Source organism: Zychaea mexicana (genome assembly GCF_025766255.1).
Source record: "Zychaea mexicana strain RSA 1403 chromosome Unknown BDB00scaffold_7, whole genome shotgun sequence".
Lineage (NCBI taxonomy): Eukaryota > Fungi > Mucoromycota > Mucoromycetes > Mucorales > Lichtheimiaceae > Zychaea > Zychaea mexicana.
In genome coordinates, this window is record NW_026516670.1 from 441296 (window position 1) to 456876 (window position 15581).

The 15581-nt window shown below is 42.4% G+C and overlaps 5 protein-coding genes across 5 annotated transcripts; 1 reads left to right on the forward strand and 4 right to left on the reverse strand.

Moving 5' to 3' along the window:
* Positions 1-1255: 1255 nt before the first annotated feature.
* Positions 1256-4006, reverse strand: BDB00DRAFT_802639 (acetyl-coenzyme A transporter 1-domain-containing protein). Its single transcript, XM_053121965.1, has 7 exons — positions 3395-4006; positions 2723-3312; positions 2496-2574; positions 2204-2403; positions 1901-2116; positions 1695-1806; positions 1256-1592 (listed from the first exon to the last, which is right to left on the reverse strand). Exons 1-7 carry the CDS (start codon positions 3747-3749, stop codon positions 1396-1398), a joined length of 1749 nt encoding a protein of 582 aa, XP_052984194.1. The 5' UTR covers positions 3750-4006; the 3' UTR covers positions 1256-1395.
* A 1494-nt stretch (positions 4007-5500) lies between these two features.
* BDB00DRAFT_755863 (uncharacterized protein) lies at positions 5501-6466 on the forward strand (the record flags this gene model as incomplete). Its single annotated transcript, XM_053118862.1, has 3 exons — positions 5501-5627; positions 5844-6118; positions 6344-6466. Coding segments are annotated over 3 exons (525 nt in total), but the record flags the coding sequence as incomplete, so codon positions are not given.
* Positions 6467-7063: 597 nt separating this feature from the next.
* Positions 7064-10537, reverse strand: BDB00DRAFT_916628 (tRNA synthetases class I (C) catalytic domain-containing protein; the record flags this gene model as incomplete). The annotated part of the gene is made up of 12 exons (XM_053128708.1): positions 7064-7707; positions 7783-7945; positions 8011-8061; positions 8134-8314; positions 8377-8504; positions 8587-9264; positions 9354-9443; positions 9526-9651; positions 9743-9994; positions 10062-10158; positions 10250-10338; positions 10427-10537. The coding sequence occupies 12 exons, from the start codon at positions 10535-10537 to the stop codon at positions 7355-7357; spliced, it is 2319 nt and encodes a 772-aa protein (XP_052984196.1). The 3' UTR covers positions 7064-7354.
* A 310-nt stretch (positions 10538-10847) lies between these two features.
* BDB00DRAFT_868059 (uncharacterized protein) lies at positions 10848-14233 on the reverse strand (the record flags this gene model as incomplete). The annotated part of the gene is made up of 14 exons (XM_053126416.1): positions 10848-11060; positions 11142-11285; positions 11373-11516; positions 11579-11671; positions 11743-11928; positions 12026-12197; positions 12288-12779; positions 12874-12970; positions 13048-13171; positions 13263-13379; positions 13481-13810; positions 13909-13986; positions 14058-14157; positions 14229-14233. 14 exons carry the CDS (start codon positions 14231-14233, stop codon positions 10848-10850), a joined length of 2295 nt encoding a protein of 764 aa, XP_052984197.1.
* Positions 14234-14454: 221 nt separating this feature from the next.
* Positions 14455-15260, reverse strand: BDB00DRAFT_802665 (40S ribosomal protein S20). The gene is made up of 3 exons (XM_053121966.1): positions 15133-15260; positions 14916-15021; positions 14455-14835 (listed from the first exon to the last, which is right to left on the reverse strand). The coding sequence occupies exons 1-3, from the start codon at positions 15142-15144 to the stop codon at positions 14585-14587; spliced, it is 369 nt and encodes a 122-aa protein (XP_052984198.1). The 5' UTR covers positions 15145-15260; the 3' UTR covers positions 14455-14584.
* Between the last annotated feature and the right edge of the window lie 321 nt (positions 15261-15581).

Here is a 15581-nt window from a genome sequence, read left to right on the forward strand (position 1 = left end):
TTCAACAAGTCCCTATCGACAAGAACGTTGAAGACGGTGACCGCCTATGAAAATCAAGATGAGAAGAACATTAGTCACGACTTGTCAAGCTATTTACTAGGTAGAGAATCTTTTATGCTATATATACTTCCGTAGATACAAGTCACCTCTCATCGCTACTCGAGCACAGTAGAAGATCATATGCTGTTGTCATTTAAACCTTTTTTATTGCGTGCGCGCCAGCTCACATAAACTTTCAGTTTTCTTTATTAAGCATGATTAGTTGTCCATCTAGACAGTTATATTGTCAACTTTTCTTTCAATTATCGTAAGAGACACTGTGGCAATAGCGACTTTAGTCCTCTACATTGTTTGCGACTTCCTCCATCCTTCAAACCAACACCAAATGTAGCTGTTGTAGTAGTAAAGGATCGCTGTTGCGTGCGCTTTTTGACGTGGATTGTCTTAATGGTTGTTCGCTTCTAAATTGACATTGGCGATGGTATCAGAATCTACGTGTACCGCGATGCAAATCAAAGTTTGTGAGTACCGCTTGACGAATGATAAACGCGTTCTATGTAGTCAACTCATTGGTGAGATTTTTGGTGCGTCTTGGCATGTTGAAAAAAGGAGTACATGCAGCTAAGAATCCCGCTACTTGAAATAATGCTAAGTATCAGTATAAGAAAAAGTGTCCGTCCACGCAAGTTCATTTTATTGTTGAAATACGCGGATGATAGCTATCTCATTGATATGCGCTCCTTTTCATAATATGTTAATGGTAGTCCGTACTGGATACAATGTCTGGAATACTTTCAGCTCCAGTGTAATTCAATAATGATTTATGGTGTTAAAGTACCTGAATTTAGAAGAATATTACAAGTAAGCGTATATCGTAGCGAATAGCGCTATATTGCTGCTGCGAGGATGATTTGCAGTGTATGGTATCAAACAATGCATACGGATTATGAAAAAACCACACAAACTTATCCTGATGTCACTATAAGAGACACAACGTAGTAGATCCCATACACGAGAGTGATTTGTTGATATGTATTTGCCACTTAATAAAATGCATAAAAAAACTGACGTGAAACGTAATAATGTCAAATCAGTCGCGATCTATAGACAGTTTTTAGCTACTTATCCTATGTGCCCATCAGTCATCGGTAAGTCATTTGATGAACATACGAGAACAACCACACTCGGATTATAGCAATGAAAAGTAATACCACAAAGTCTTAAAGCTTAAGAGATGGCGTTTAAAGGCTTACTTCTCTATCAGATATAACTAAGATATTTAATGTATTGATAAGAACAAGGTCCGGAATTGAAATGGAGTAGAAAGGATGTTGAGGATGAAAGGAAGAGAAAAGAATATATTTAAAATGCCAACCACTAAACGATCAACTATTACTACCGACTAATTCTCCATGCTCGTTTCGATAATCCTTCTAGACGATGAATTATTGGTCGAATATAACCGACAAGAAGCACAAACCCTATAGCAACACAAATTATACCGACAGTATAATATCCATCCTTTTGGATTGCGCATGTTCCATTAAGCTCCTTGCATAGTGAAGCACCACTCTCTTCCACACATGAAAATTCTGAATATAATGTAAAGCAGAGAATTCAATGAGCACCCAGCTAGTTCCAACAAAGCAGCCTTTTTCGACTAACATCGCTTGAGAGGATATATAATACATTACCTTGTCCACCAGCGTTTGGTATAGAGCAGGTAGCTTCTGTGAAATGATCAACTGCCTCCAGTACAAAAAATTTGGGCCACGTTCCACCAAAGTTACTAAATGTGTTGAGGAGCTGAAAGGAAAAAAGGACGGGAGTTAATTTTAAAAGTATACACTGTTGATATGGTTTGCAGGTTGGAAAGATAGAAGAAGCTTGTTTCTCTTACCGTCATGTATGTTCCACCAATGAGCGGATCGGCAATACTGGTCATGAAGGCAGAAATGCTGACAAACTGAACTGTGGACATGAATGAGCCCAAGACCGTCGAGCCCATAATAACGCCAAAATAAAAGTAGCCAATGTCTTTCTCCTGTGGATAGCAAGCGACAACCAGCATCCCTACTGCTGAAAACAGGAGGCGCCCATAGAATGCATATAACCACTTGCAAGATATACAAGAGAGTAAGTTACTGAGACACGCCAGTGCGGTAATAGGGCAAAACAGAAATCAAGTAATATCAAGGCTTACCGGCTTTAATGGTCGGGGTCCGTTTGACCACTTTGCTGCATAATAACCAAAAAAGATCTGGAGAGGAAAATCCAGTAGAACTGATAAGGCCAAATCTTCCTTGGAAAATCCCTTTTCAAGAAGCTTCAGAGACGTCACCGCCTCATGACAGATGAACCCAATTTTTGCTGTCAATAGCACCAAGATGAACGATCGCAGGTCTGCAGATGCACACAAGAACGATTTGTAAGCATAACCCTTGTCGTCTCATGTTGTATTAAAGTTTGGGTCTCTTCAATGTAGTTGAACTTACGTGGCAGTTTGCATATTTTCCAGATTGTCGTATATACTCCTCTGATACCCAGCTGGTCTTCATCGGTATGAGAAGGTGTCTAGTTGAAGAAATAGGAATCTAGTCAATAGATAGATACGGTATGTGCAAGGTATAGGTATAATAAAGACATAGTCTCCTTTCGTTTCTCTCTCTCTCTGTGTGTTCTTTTTTACTCAAAATCATCAGTGCCTCGTTATATCCATTACCTCTTTTTTCATAAAAATAAGCCAAGCGGTCACAGCAAAGTACATGAACGCCCAGAACTTCATGTAGGCACCCAATCTTAAAATTCCATACTGCTGGGGCTCGGACCAAATATACTTGTTGCTAAATTCGGGCGAGCTTAAAGCCAGAAACACCGTAAACGATAGAAAGTAGCCTGTGTTGAGACCAATGGTTTGAGCGGTGGACGCATAAGAAAGGCTGTCTTTAGACAGAAGCGTCAAAGCCCAGCCATCGACAGCAATATCCTGAGTAGCACAGAAAAAGATCGTGATAAAAAATGCACAGGTGAGATAGTAGATCGGGATATGCTCGGCTTCCATTAAGGCATCAATGTTCTGACCGAGCAACAAGAAAAGAAAGCCGGTCATGATTTGGATAGGTATGATCCATGATTTTCGGCGTCCCACGGTGGGTGAGTAAAGTGCATCTACGATTGGTGACCATAGGAATTTCAAGGAGTATGGCCACGACGATAAAGAAAACACGGCGATCTGCGAGTATGACATTTGCTCCTTGAGGAGAAATGGAATCGATCCGAATGAGAGACCCACAGGTACACCTTGAAGTAGATCTATCTTCCCCAGCACACAGAGAAATGTTTCGCGTTAAGAGAATTTTTTTGTTAAAGATAGCAAACCAGGGAGAGCACATACATAAAATGACAAGTAGGATGAAGTTGCCGAGATCTTCTTTGTGGAGTGTTTCTGGCTGACTTGTTGTCGTCGTCGTTGCAGTTGTCGCGTCGTCATTGTAATTTTCGTTGGTATTTGACTCTTTGTTTTTGCCAAGCGAGTCAAGCTCGAGCTCTTCCTTTTCATCGTCGGCAAGAGGTACTTCTTTCCGCCGTTGGGTAGTGGCAGCAGTAATTGAAGGATCCATGACAGATGTGGAGAAGGCAGTTCCTGGATGATCAGTGCTGACAGTAGTGTGTCTACTATTTTCACTCGTCGTGGTTATGGGTACGAGCGGTTCGTCGTCCAAGGTTGGATAGACATATGCTGCTGGCATTCGATTCCAATGGCAACAGAAAAATTCAAAAAAAAGAAAAACGCAAGCGGCCTGTTCTCTTTTTCCTTCTTTCTCTTATGCACGCGTCCTTGAGTATCTGCCACGTCGCTTGCTTAAAAATAAGATGGTCTCGCTGTATTTCAAAAAAACAGGGCTTGTGTTACACACAACGGTTCTTTTTTTGATGCACAATGGGGTTGTGTTCCAGGCCGAAAGACAAAGAAGCGTTTTTCATGTTGATCCGTCCCTACTGCAAGTGAAGGCGGCAGTGGGATGGGCGTCCCTACACGAGCTTGTGCTTTCAGGCACAATCATGAAAGGCTGACAGGTAAATGACTTCAAACGGAAAAGGAAAAGCCCAGTGAGAAGTTGTCATGATCCAGTAATTATTGCTATTGGCAATAGCAACAGACGCAGCAAGGCTTAATCAGTGTACGCACATGTAGCACAATTAGCGTGCCTGCAAGATAAAAGCCTGGTTTTAAAGGCGGCCTCTTTATTCCTGCACCATAGTTGAAAAGCAAGGATGATCACTTGTTGCATCACTATCTGCTCCTCCTTCCTTGTTGTATGCAGTGAACAATGTGCGAGCAGTAGTAGTCGCCCAAAGCAAAAATAAAATTGACCATAATGGGCGTCCTTTTTTTTATATATATTTTTTCGGCTGCCGAGTTCAGTCCGAAACAGCAAGCACTTCTCTCTTCCCGTCCTCTTTTATCCCGTCGCCGTCGTTGATAATGCTTCTTCGGCTGATCTGCTTGTTACAATGCCTTTGTACAGTCCATGCCAGTCTCTTTTCCAGCAGTAATCCGTACATTTCTGCAGGTACTTTGTTGCTATATCGCTCGCTCCTTTCTCAGCTATCAGCGAGAACATGGAAGAAAAGGATAAATAGCGGAAGGGACATGCGCAAAAACCATGAGGTACCTGGAACAAAAAAATGCTTATACCAACTATCTCCCAATCAACCTTGTAGCTTCTGTCACGCTGTTCTCCAACACCTCATCCATTGACGCAGTTGATTCTGCCATTGAACCACAAAATTACAAACAAAACATTGTGCCTAATACGAACCTGACCCAACCCGACTCGTCTGGACTCTCAGTAACGTTTTTTCGTTCTGTTGTTTCTTATTATCTGAAATACTCAATGCGATTGATATGCAGCTCGCTGCGCTCTTCCTCCTTCCTATGATATGCAGTCTAATATGATCTTATTGAAATGGCAATAATAGGGCATATTATACGATCGTGGTCTATCCTGTGAACTCGAAAATAGCTCGGATACGCCTGCACCACCATTGTTGACCGACCAACGAAAAATCGCCCTTGTTCGACGCGGCAATTGCTCTTTTGCAGATAAAGTTATATATTCGCAAATGGATGGCGCAGTAGGGGTCATCATTTACGACCAGATACCTTTTGAAAAGGATCCTCGGGCGGGCATCATGGTAATAGTGAACACCACTTTATAGCTCCAAGTAGATGGACCTCTTCCAAGAATGCACAGACTCCCACGATATCTGTCGTGGTTTACGCTGGGCATGCGCTTTTGAGAGTGGATAGAGCTGAGCGCCAAGTACTACACAAGAATATAATGTGTTTTCCAGAAAACTCAAATTTTGTCGCTTTTCGATATAGAACATTCCGCCCGGAAATATTAGCATCGTCGCTTACTATGTCGACCTGGATATAGGTGTTGATTTATTGCGCAAACTACAACAAGAGGTACATGTCAACCAGGATGGCGCTAATAATGTATCGTATCAGAAGGCGATCAAAGTCGTGTTGTATCCTGCAGTAGGCGGGTTTCCGAGCGCATGGGAATTTACACTTATTGTAGTCGTTGCTTTACTTGCAGTAAGCTTCTTAGCATCTGGTAAGAGGACTAGTCCTTTTTTTATGGAGAGTGAAAAATGGGTGCGCGGGTGCTTTGAAGGTGTTCAAAAAAAGGAGGAAATGATACATACATAGGAGACCGGCAACAAAGAAACAAACCATCGTTATTGTTATAATTACCTTGCATATTATGCAGGGTCAATCCAACTTGAAAAAAAAAACTTAACTCCCACCCATTTAATTTATCACTATCTAGTGGGCATGCATTATCATTTATGGCGTATTCGTCGTCGACAACGACTCTTGTATGAAAACGGACTATTGCCACCCCCGTTTCCGCAAGCGTTCCAAGTCAATTCAGAAAAGAAGGTGATCGACGCATCCATGCTAACCTTGTTTCCAACACGTACCATTGGAGCCACAACCGATATCAATATTAACAATGACAACAACAACAACAACAACAACAACAGCATACAACCAGATTCACCCATCGCTGTTGCTACTCAGCGGCGGAATTCCTCCCAATCTGTACGTTCTACTCGTTCTGGCAAAGCGCTACGAAACGCAGCGGCTCTTGCAACATCAGTCGATCAAAAGACTACGAACGATGCTACAATAATATCGTTTGAACAACCACAACAACATCAGGAATCCATTGCAGAAGGTAGCACTTTTCCAACGCCGTCATCCCCAATACCAACACCACAAGCTCCACAACACCAGCGGACGTGTCCTTCGACAGATCTTTCGGAGCACCTCGCCCATGTCGACGATGATTCTTGTGTTATCTGCTTGGATGGGTTTTCTTCCGGTGACTCTGTGCGCAAGCTGCCATGCGGTCATGAGTATCACTGCGAGTGTATAGGTAATCTGTAGTTCTTTCTCGTGTATCACATCTGTTTCGATACGTCTGTCTAGAACTAGAGTACTTAATCGTTACTGTATGCTAGATCCTTGGCTTACGATAAAGTCCGCGTCATGTCCGTTATGCAAATACGACTGTTCACTCGACATCCCAAAAGCAACTTCGGATATCGAAATGGACACAGCTTCTTCTCGCGAAATAGGAGCCGATCATTTGTCTTTACCATCCCGTACGAATTCGCCTTTTTCTCTACGCTTTTTCGGTGGTAATGGCAGCAGCAGCACTTCATCGACCCCATCGCCGTCACCACACACACCTAGAACCATGTTTGGACCAACTATTCGAGCCGATCAAGCGGAAGAGTTTAGTCGATCATGGATGGCTCGAAGTTTACCACGGAGTATGCGTCGTCAAGTCAACGAAGCAGCAGCAGCAGCAGCACAGCGTGGTGATAATGACCCTGCTATCGAGCTTCCAGCAAGGATGACAGGAAATTCCGAAAGCAACAACAACAATATCAATTTAGAAACCTTACCACCACCACCTCCACCACAAGCACATCAGCCAGTACCTTCTGGACTTAGAGGCCGTATCGCTGGTTCCTTACCGAGCCAGTGGCGATCTCGATGATTCACTTATACCACACATCATCACACTCAAGCATCATCCGCATTCTCTCTCTCTCTCCTACTAAGTTTTCCCTTACTCTTGTCCCATACCTTAGTACATCATCTGTCTCTCCACTCCCTCCCTCACTCACTCGTAACAAAGACTCAGTTCCTAATAGTACCCTGTCTTTTTTTGTAAATTTGAAAACAAATAGTATAATATATATAGTCTCTCTCTCTCTCTCCCTCTTTCTATCATTGAAGTAATTTACAAAAAAGATTCATCCGTTTTTATTTCGTGTGTTTGAGATATGCTTCGTATCCTTCGAGACTGTCCGGCTCACCAGACTCTTTCAGGAATGCTTCGTATTTTTGGTATTCACTATGCAGTCCCTTCTGGACATCCATCTCCTTGGCAAGTTTTTTCACTTGATTCTTGGACATTTCAGGATTCTCCTGTTTTCGTTCCTTTTCAATGTCCTCTGGGGACTTTTTACCCTTCTGCAATCGATCCCATCCTTTCTGCAGTCGCTGGGCCTTGGCAGCAGCAGCCTGAGCAGCTTTAGCAGCTTGCTGAGCCAACTTTTCGTCACGGGCCTTCTTGACTTCTTCAGGTGTCAGTATTTTTACCAGTGCAGTGCCATCTACGGTTATATAAGGCATTTAGTTAGCCACTGTGGATATCCATAATCCTGTTCGTAGGATGAACGATTCTTTACCTTTTTGATCGTCTAAAGCAACACCAAGCTCTGCCAGTTGGACATCCCGAAGTTCGTCGGAGAGTTTGAGATATTCCTTGGGATCTTTCTTGTCGAGGGCAAGTTGTCGGACCTTGTCTCGGAATGATGATAGCGTACGCAGGCATTGCATTAAAAATTCTTTCTATATATGTCCGGCTAATGTCAGCGATTCAATCACCTGTGAAGAAGTAGAAGGAGAATACTTACGTCTGCACCAGCGTTGGATTTGGCATTGTCACCCATTTCGACACCAAAAATCTATTTTAGCCAAGAATCTAGTTCAATACATTTTGCTTTTTCTACCATAATAGAGAAGACGCGACAAAATACCTCCATCATTCGGCTAATCCAGCTAGTAATATCTTCCAGTAAATCAATGTTTACATAGGCAGCACCCTTAACAAGGTACTTGTTGGTCTGGTTGATCAAAGACATTATTTCATCCATGGCAACAGGCGTGTTGATTGAGTCGCAAAGTGCAAAATGAACACCATCGACACGTTCTTGGAAGCTAATGACGGCGATAATAATTTAGAGTTTGTGTTACGCATTATGTAGCAAAATTCAACTTACAAGGTGCTGAGTTCGTTCTCATCATCTCTCCAGCGGTGAGAAATGTCACCGTTGGGCAAAATTGTAGAGCCACGGGATCCATCAGATCGAATACGGTCGCTCAATGCAGCCACATTATCAAACAAATTCTTTGAAGACGAACCACCAAAGTCAATTAGTTTTATATCCATTTGCACATACAAACCACATACTAGATTGAGAAAAACATACCTTCATAGTGGTTTCCATGCCGACAGCTTCCTGCATACCCGACTGTTTGAAATCCATTTTGGTGTTCCACTGGTGGGCCAAGAAAAAGATACGCAATTGGCGGGGCGAATATGTCTTTAGTGCTTCTTGAATTGTGATAAAGTTCTTCAGACTCTTGCTCATCTTTTGTCCTTCGACATGCAAATGGCCGGCGTGCAAGAAGTAATTGACCCATTGTGGGCAGTTGTAATGCGCCTCCGACTGTGCCAATTCGTTGTCATGATGAGGGAATGCCAAATCGACACCGCCAGAGTGGATATCCATATTGTCGCCAAGCACAGCGCTTGCCATGACAGAGCACTCAATATGCCAGCCAGGTCGACCCTTACCCCAAGGTGAATCCCACACGGGCTCTCCGGGTTTAGATGCTTTCCACAATGCAAAATCGTTCTGGCTTCGCTTGCCTTGAAGTTTAGTGCCCAGCGAACCCTCACCATCTTCGATCAGAGCAATATCACCCTTGGACTTTGGTTCGAGTTTAGCATAGTGGTGTCCTTCGTGTCCGTCAAAGCGTGCGGTATCAAAATAAACTGAGCCGTCTGCTTCGTATGCGTATCCGTTTGCAATGATCTTTTTGACGTAGGTGACAATTTCAGGAACGAATTCGCTTACACGTGTTTTCACACTTGGTGAAAGAACCTTTTAGAAGAAAGTATCTGTAAGGCTCTTTATCGTTTCCTTTTCGGTTTCTTCGGATCTGTTGTCATTCTTAATTAGCTCTAACTTACATTCAATGCCTTCATATCCTTAAAGTACATATCTTCCCAATACGACGACAGTTCACGGAAGATCTTGGAGTCAGTCACTGCTTCTCCTTCCTGATAAAGTTTCTCGATTTCATCAGCAATTGCTTGATTAAATTGGTGGCAATATTGTTCAATACTTAGAGTAATAACGTACAGTCTTATCCAACGCTAACGAGACAATATCCTGTGACGTATCCAACAGAACCTCTGCGCTCTGCTTGGCGTTGTTACCCTGAGCTAATGCACACTTTGCAACATCAATGGCAGCCCGAGACGCTTGCTAACATAGGGTGATAGTGATTAATGATCATTAGCAGCTGTATGTATATGTACCACTATAACAGCTTAGGTCGCATAGCGCAAGGACTTACAAGAGCAGTGAAATGCATTTTGAACTTCTCATCGACCAAGACAGCCTTAGCCAATGCCTCGGGAGTCATCATTGCAACGAAAGCTGTCCAATCGGATGTCGCCTCAGAAGCAGCGCCTTTCACGGCAGAGAGTTTGGATGTTGCATAGTCGTTCCAGTACTTCTCGACTCTCTCAATAAGTTCGTTGTTTAGGCTTTCCGTCGAGTTTTTAAGGTTGTTGAACAAATATTGTTGGCGTGCTCGCAAAATGATCTAATATGTAATTTTTTTTTGAATTAGATATCGCTGCTGGTTATATGCTAAGTTTGTTCTTTTTTACCTTATCATCAATATCTGTAACGTTTTGGACAAATTGAACTTGATATCCAAAATATGACTCCATGACACGTCGGATAATATCCATACTCAAGTAAGTTCTGATAACACATAGATAATAGTCCGTCAGATATTTTTTCTTTGCTTCTGTAGATGCGACTGAACGGTTGTCGTCGCTGCACCTTCTTTTACCTAGCGTGACCCATATGAGCTGCATCGTAGACGGTAGGGCCGCAGTTGTACCAGCTAACGTGACCTGGACGTTTAGGTACGAATTCAGTCTGAATTTAGAGCGTGAAGAAGGTTAGTCTTTCCATAGGATCAATTTGACCTTCGAGCAGGATCTTTCTTTCTCTGGGTCTTCAATACCTTGGTTTTGGTCAACGAATTGTATAATTTTAAAACAGGTTTATTAGAATTGTTCTCAGCAGAAGATGGAGCATGCCAATTCGGCTGCACCCGGGAAGAGGAACTGGCCATTCTACAAAAAGAGCGTAAGGGGTACTTGCGAACAGAGATGCGAAGACTTAAAGACACCAGGCGCATCAAAAAGATCAGACTGACCCGTGTCAGTGGCTTTTGCAGGTGGTGGTCGTGGCGACCACCCCGCCCTCGCGTGAAGGGCTCTGGGCTGAAATCATGAGATGCGATGGTTACACGCTTAATTTTCGTTACTGCTGCGCCAAATGACTCACTTTATTTTGGTTATTGTGTTTTTACTGCTTTTATAACTATGATTAAGGAGATGAACGAAAACTATTGCGTTTTCCTGACCAGTCTTCAATGACCATTATGCCGCAGTAGTCTTTTGTCGTGCCTCGATGTCTTTTAATGTCCATAAAGATACACCTGACTGGTTCATTTCAAAAGGCTGCGCCATAGTTCTTAGAAACTTTTTGGCAATGACAAGGGCCATATCCGTTGACAAATTGGTAGAAGCATCCGTAACATATTGATTGATCCATTTGGGTAACTTGGATCGCTTATCTGCTCTGGCAAATCGCTATTTTTCATCAGGACAAAAGAGTGAGTCTTACTGTTTAAATATTATGAGCAAGGATCCATCATTGGAAAGTATCCATACCTTATCTGCAAACACCATCAATCCATAATCCGTCTTTCCTCGTAATACACGTCCAGCACACTGGGCTGCATGGCGCATGGCATCAAAGGTCAAGAAATCGTTTTCTCGGATGTGATGGTTATCCCGTAAATATTCCAATCGTGCCTAATGTACCGTAATCCGGTCGTGCATACCCTATTTTAATCCTTTTCCTTTCTCTTGTTCAAATTCGACAACAGAGCTCTAACCAACCTTAAGGATTCTCGACTCGGTGTATTGATATGGGATACCAAACATAAGTACAGCACGGCCATAATTGTGATCGAAATCGATACCTTCAGAGACCTTACCACGAGCCACCGACAGCAAAATAGCCCCACGTCCGTTATCACAGGCCTTGAATAAGCATTGCCACAAACAGTTAGTGACAAGAAATCAATGACGCTGGTTTATCTTACCTTTCTGTAGTTAGCAAGTGCCATGGAAGTCTCTGCGGCATCGGGAGTCTCCACAAAGATGAGCTTATGCTTCCATGCTTCGTTTAGAATACCCTAAAATATTTTGTCTTGTTATTTACTACTACTACAGCTACACCCTACTACGACATAGAATATCGCATTACCATATCATTCCACATTGATACAATTTGCTCCATGTACAAATAACTTGGGAAGAAGCAAACGACACCATCAGGTACAATTTTAGAAAACTCCACCATAATTTGACCAAAGTTGCGAACAACGGCTGGATCGTTTCGAACCTCAAATTTGGAGCTTACAGCGACTTGATCCGAGCCACGAGTGATAACCTGATTAAAATGATAAATTAGAGAAACTCAAAGTTGTTCTTTATTCCTTCGCAACAACGAGCATTATCGAATGGTAGGCAGTAATTGTTATACGCACCATGGGTAAGAAACAGTTTCGCGTCAGCGTCATGGCATAACTTTCTTGAACGACAGCTTGGAAATTCAACATCTTAGGGTACATTTCCAGCGGTGATAATGTTCCAGATGTAATGACCACTGTACCAAACCGTTCAAACACCGGCTTAATAGCTATAGACGCATCCAAGCAACTAATAGTATCAATCAACCCCAGAAAAGATGTGTTGTCAGTTCGGAAAAAAAGGAAGCGTGGTAGTCCACATAACTTTTCTCCCACTTACGTGAAATGAAAGACTGGATTGGGAATCGTAGCTGTTTCCGTCTCAAACGGCTCAAGGATCAACATGAATCCTTTATCATACGTGGCAACAAGGGTTGCAAACGAGGCGATCTTTTGTAAACTCGAATAATGCTCCAAATCGGTCAATTCAAGCGTACGGACAAGACTCGTAAGCCGCTCTGCACAGAATCGTAATGGCTTGCGTTCGATATAGGTTACATCTTTTAGATGCTGTAAAAACGAGACAGGTGTTTCCGCAACAACGTGCATGACGCGCATACGGGTTTTGAGATATTCAATGAACCTTCGCAGAAACGCTACAAAGTGTTCCGCTCGTCGAATGTTTCCCGGTACTGCTTCTTTTAACAAGTCGTCTGGGAGTACTGGACTCGCCATAAATGTGTCTTCATCGCGTGCTGCACTTGCGTCCCGTAAACCTTCCACAAGTTTTGAATATTCGTTTCGTAATCGTTCTGCGTCCGTTTCTTTGATTCTAACGAGGCAAAAGAAATCATCATTATCACCGTCAAGTATAGGTCGCTGCTCCTGGCTGAATGATAGATCATCACGCATATTTCACTACGTACTCTTGGATTCTATCCGCCAGCATCGTAATACTTCTTGCACCAGCGTCAAGCATCGGTCGCGTTAAATCGATACTGAGTGCTTCAATACACACATTGTCTAAAACCATACATTTTTATTAGCCAACCACATACACTTATCAAATGTTTAACATGACCATTTAAAAGTAGATTTACCAATATTGTGGGCTTCATCAAACACAACAATAGCATCTTTTGATAATTCTTTTGACACAAGTTCAGCAACTTTTGGATCAAGCATATAGTGGTATGAATAAATGACGATGTTTGCAAACGGAATCTATTTATACAAGCACCTTATGATTAGCATGAGAATACCCTACAAGATATATTGTTTAATTGCTAATAACACATAGAAAGAAATGACTTACTGCTCGTCGAACCAAATAGTAAGGGCAGAATTTCATTTTCTCGCAATACGCCTTCAAGTCAGCAAGTGTATAAATGCCTTTGGGAATAGGGTTTGGAGAATTCATGGCATCCAATTGCTAATAGTCACGAAAGTTCATACACATCCACATATTATTATTATTATAAGGGAATCTTCTTCTTTCCATTGCTTGGCCTCTTCACACCGGAATTTATTTACCTCGTAAAAGTCGCATAGTTCCACATTAGAATCGATTTCCAAATCTTGTGGATTGGTGTTGGCGCCTTTTCCTTTGCCTGCCTTTGCCCGTACCCAACTAGCTGTCATATTTCTGCATTTCGAGTCCACCACTTTTCCTTTTCGCTCTCTCGATACGACAGGATGCAAGCACAGGTTTTTCCGACTTGTCAATCCAACGCCAAAATAATCGTCTTCAAGTCCCTGTTCTTTACGGTATTTCATCAACTGTCGTAACTCTGCCAAAGCCTTTTCAATTTCTGGAACAGTTCGTGAACAGTATACTAGTTTACGATGATCTTCCGGGTGTTGCTAAGAATAAGCAAAAAAGAGATTTAACTCGTCTTTCTTTTTCTGTATATCCAAAGAGAGATTATGCGATTGCCTTCGTCCAAGACCCCAAATCTTACCATTTGGTAGGCTACAATGAGCGACAAAAGTGATACTGTTTTACCAGTACCAGAAGGCATTTCAAGCACACAGTGACCCTATATAACAATTACAAAGTATTTGATTTTAAGTCGAATGGGATCAATATTGGTCGTTAAAGTCTGCGTACCTGCGCATCAAGCGCCTTCTTTAGATCGCACATGTACTGGTATTGTTCGGGATAGATCTTGTCATAGGGAAAGTGCACTACGAGATCATCGATATTGAATCTGTTCAAGGAGCATGTTGTTAGCACAGCGAGTATACGATCGACGGGATCAGACGGGAATCAACACTGTACATCATAGTTTGAAAGAGGTGAGAGAAAAGAGTGTGTATGTGCTGCGGGAATCTACGAGCGACCAGTTTACTTGGCATTCAAAAATGTCCGCCGCCATCATCTGTGAGCATTAATTCAATGCCACCGCCATTACTGTCTAGCACAGTGTGGTCTTCTCACGCTTTCCAGTTATTATCAGCGTAGAAGCTAATATGTAGACGCACATTTACACATTCAAAACACAGTATTTGTTTTGTTTGACAAGTAGAGAATGAGGGCAAACAGCACCCGTATTCAATTTTATTACAAAAAAAAGAAAAAGAGGGGTACGCGTATGGCACATACTCGCTGAGGGCTAAAGCACAAAAAAAAAGTATTTAGGCAATGGTGACCTCAACCTCCACACCAGGTTCAATGGAGATGGAAGTGATCTGCTTGACAATCTCGGAGGGCGAGTGCAAGTCGATCAAGCGCTTGTGGATTCTCATTTCGAACTTGTCGAAGGTCTCCGAACCGTTACCACAAGGAGACTTGCGGGTGGTGATACGGAGGACCTTGGTGGGAAGACGGACAGGTCCCTTGACCTTGAGCTGCTTGTCCTTGGCGCGTTGGATCAGGTCAGCCGACACTAACGATCGAGCAAAAATGCAGATTAGTCAACAGTTCTAGTAAACAGATCCCAGTCTGTCTTGTCTTTAAATTCCTTACCCTTTTCCAAGTTCTTGACGTTGCGCGAGGTCAACGTAATACGGATACGGTGGATCTTGGGCTGAGCCTGTTCCTCAAGGCCAGGTTTCTGAGTAGAGTTCTTAGCCTATTGCCAATTAAATCGCGTATATACATATATGTCAGAATGCCGGTTTTCGACGTAGAGGTGCCATCATTTTTTTTAATATGCAAATTGTTGACGGCCATCAAAACTTACGACGTAAGACATTGTTTCGTAAATATCCCTAAGAACGGTTTAGTAATCTTAGTTAATTGCTGTTCGTAAAGCTTGCATTGAGCATTTGTTTTCTTTAATGCAACGTACCAGCGGTGACTAAGTCAAGCAGCAAAGAAGGAGAAGGTTTTAAAGATGGTGCACGCTGGGAACCTATATCAAAAGAAATTTTTCTACCAAGCCACCCGGAATCGGCCCGTTCTTGGTTGGCAGAAGGATGCCTCACTGTTCAGTTTGCATGAATTTTTGTCATCTCCAAGTATATCTTTGACTCATTCGTCGTTATCAACATCCAAATACTATGGGATCACATGTTTATAGCATACAACCTATCAAATTGTTTCTTTTGTACGATTAGAGCTGAATTCTTTAGCAACAATATATCGACGTGAGTAGATCGATATAAATGTTATCTTACTTAGAGCATGATG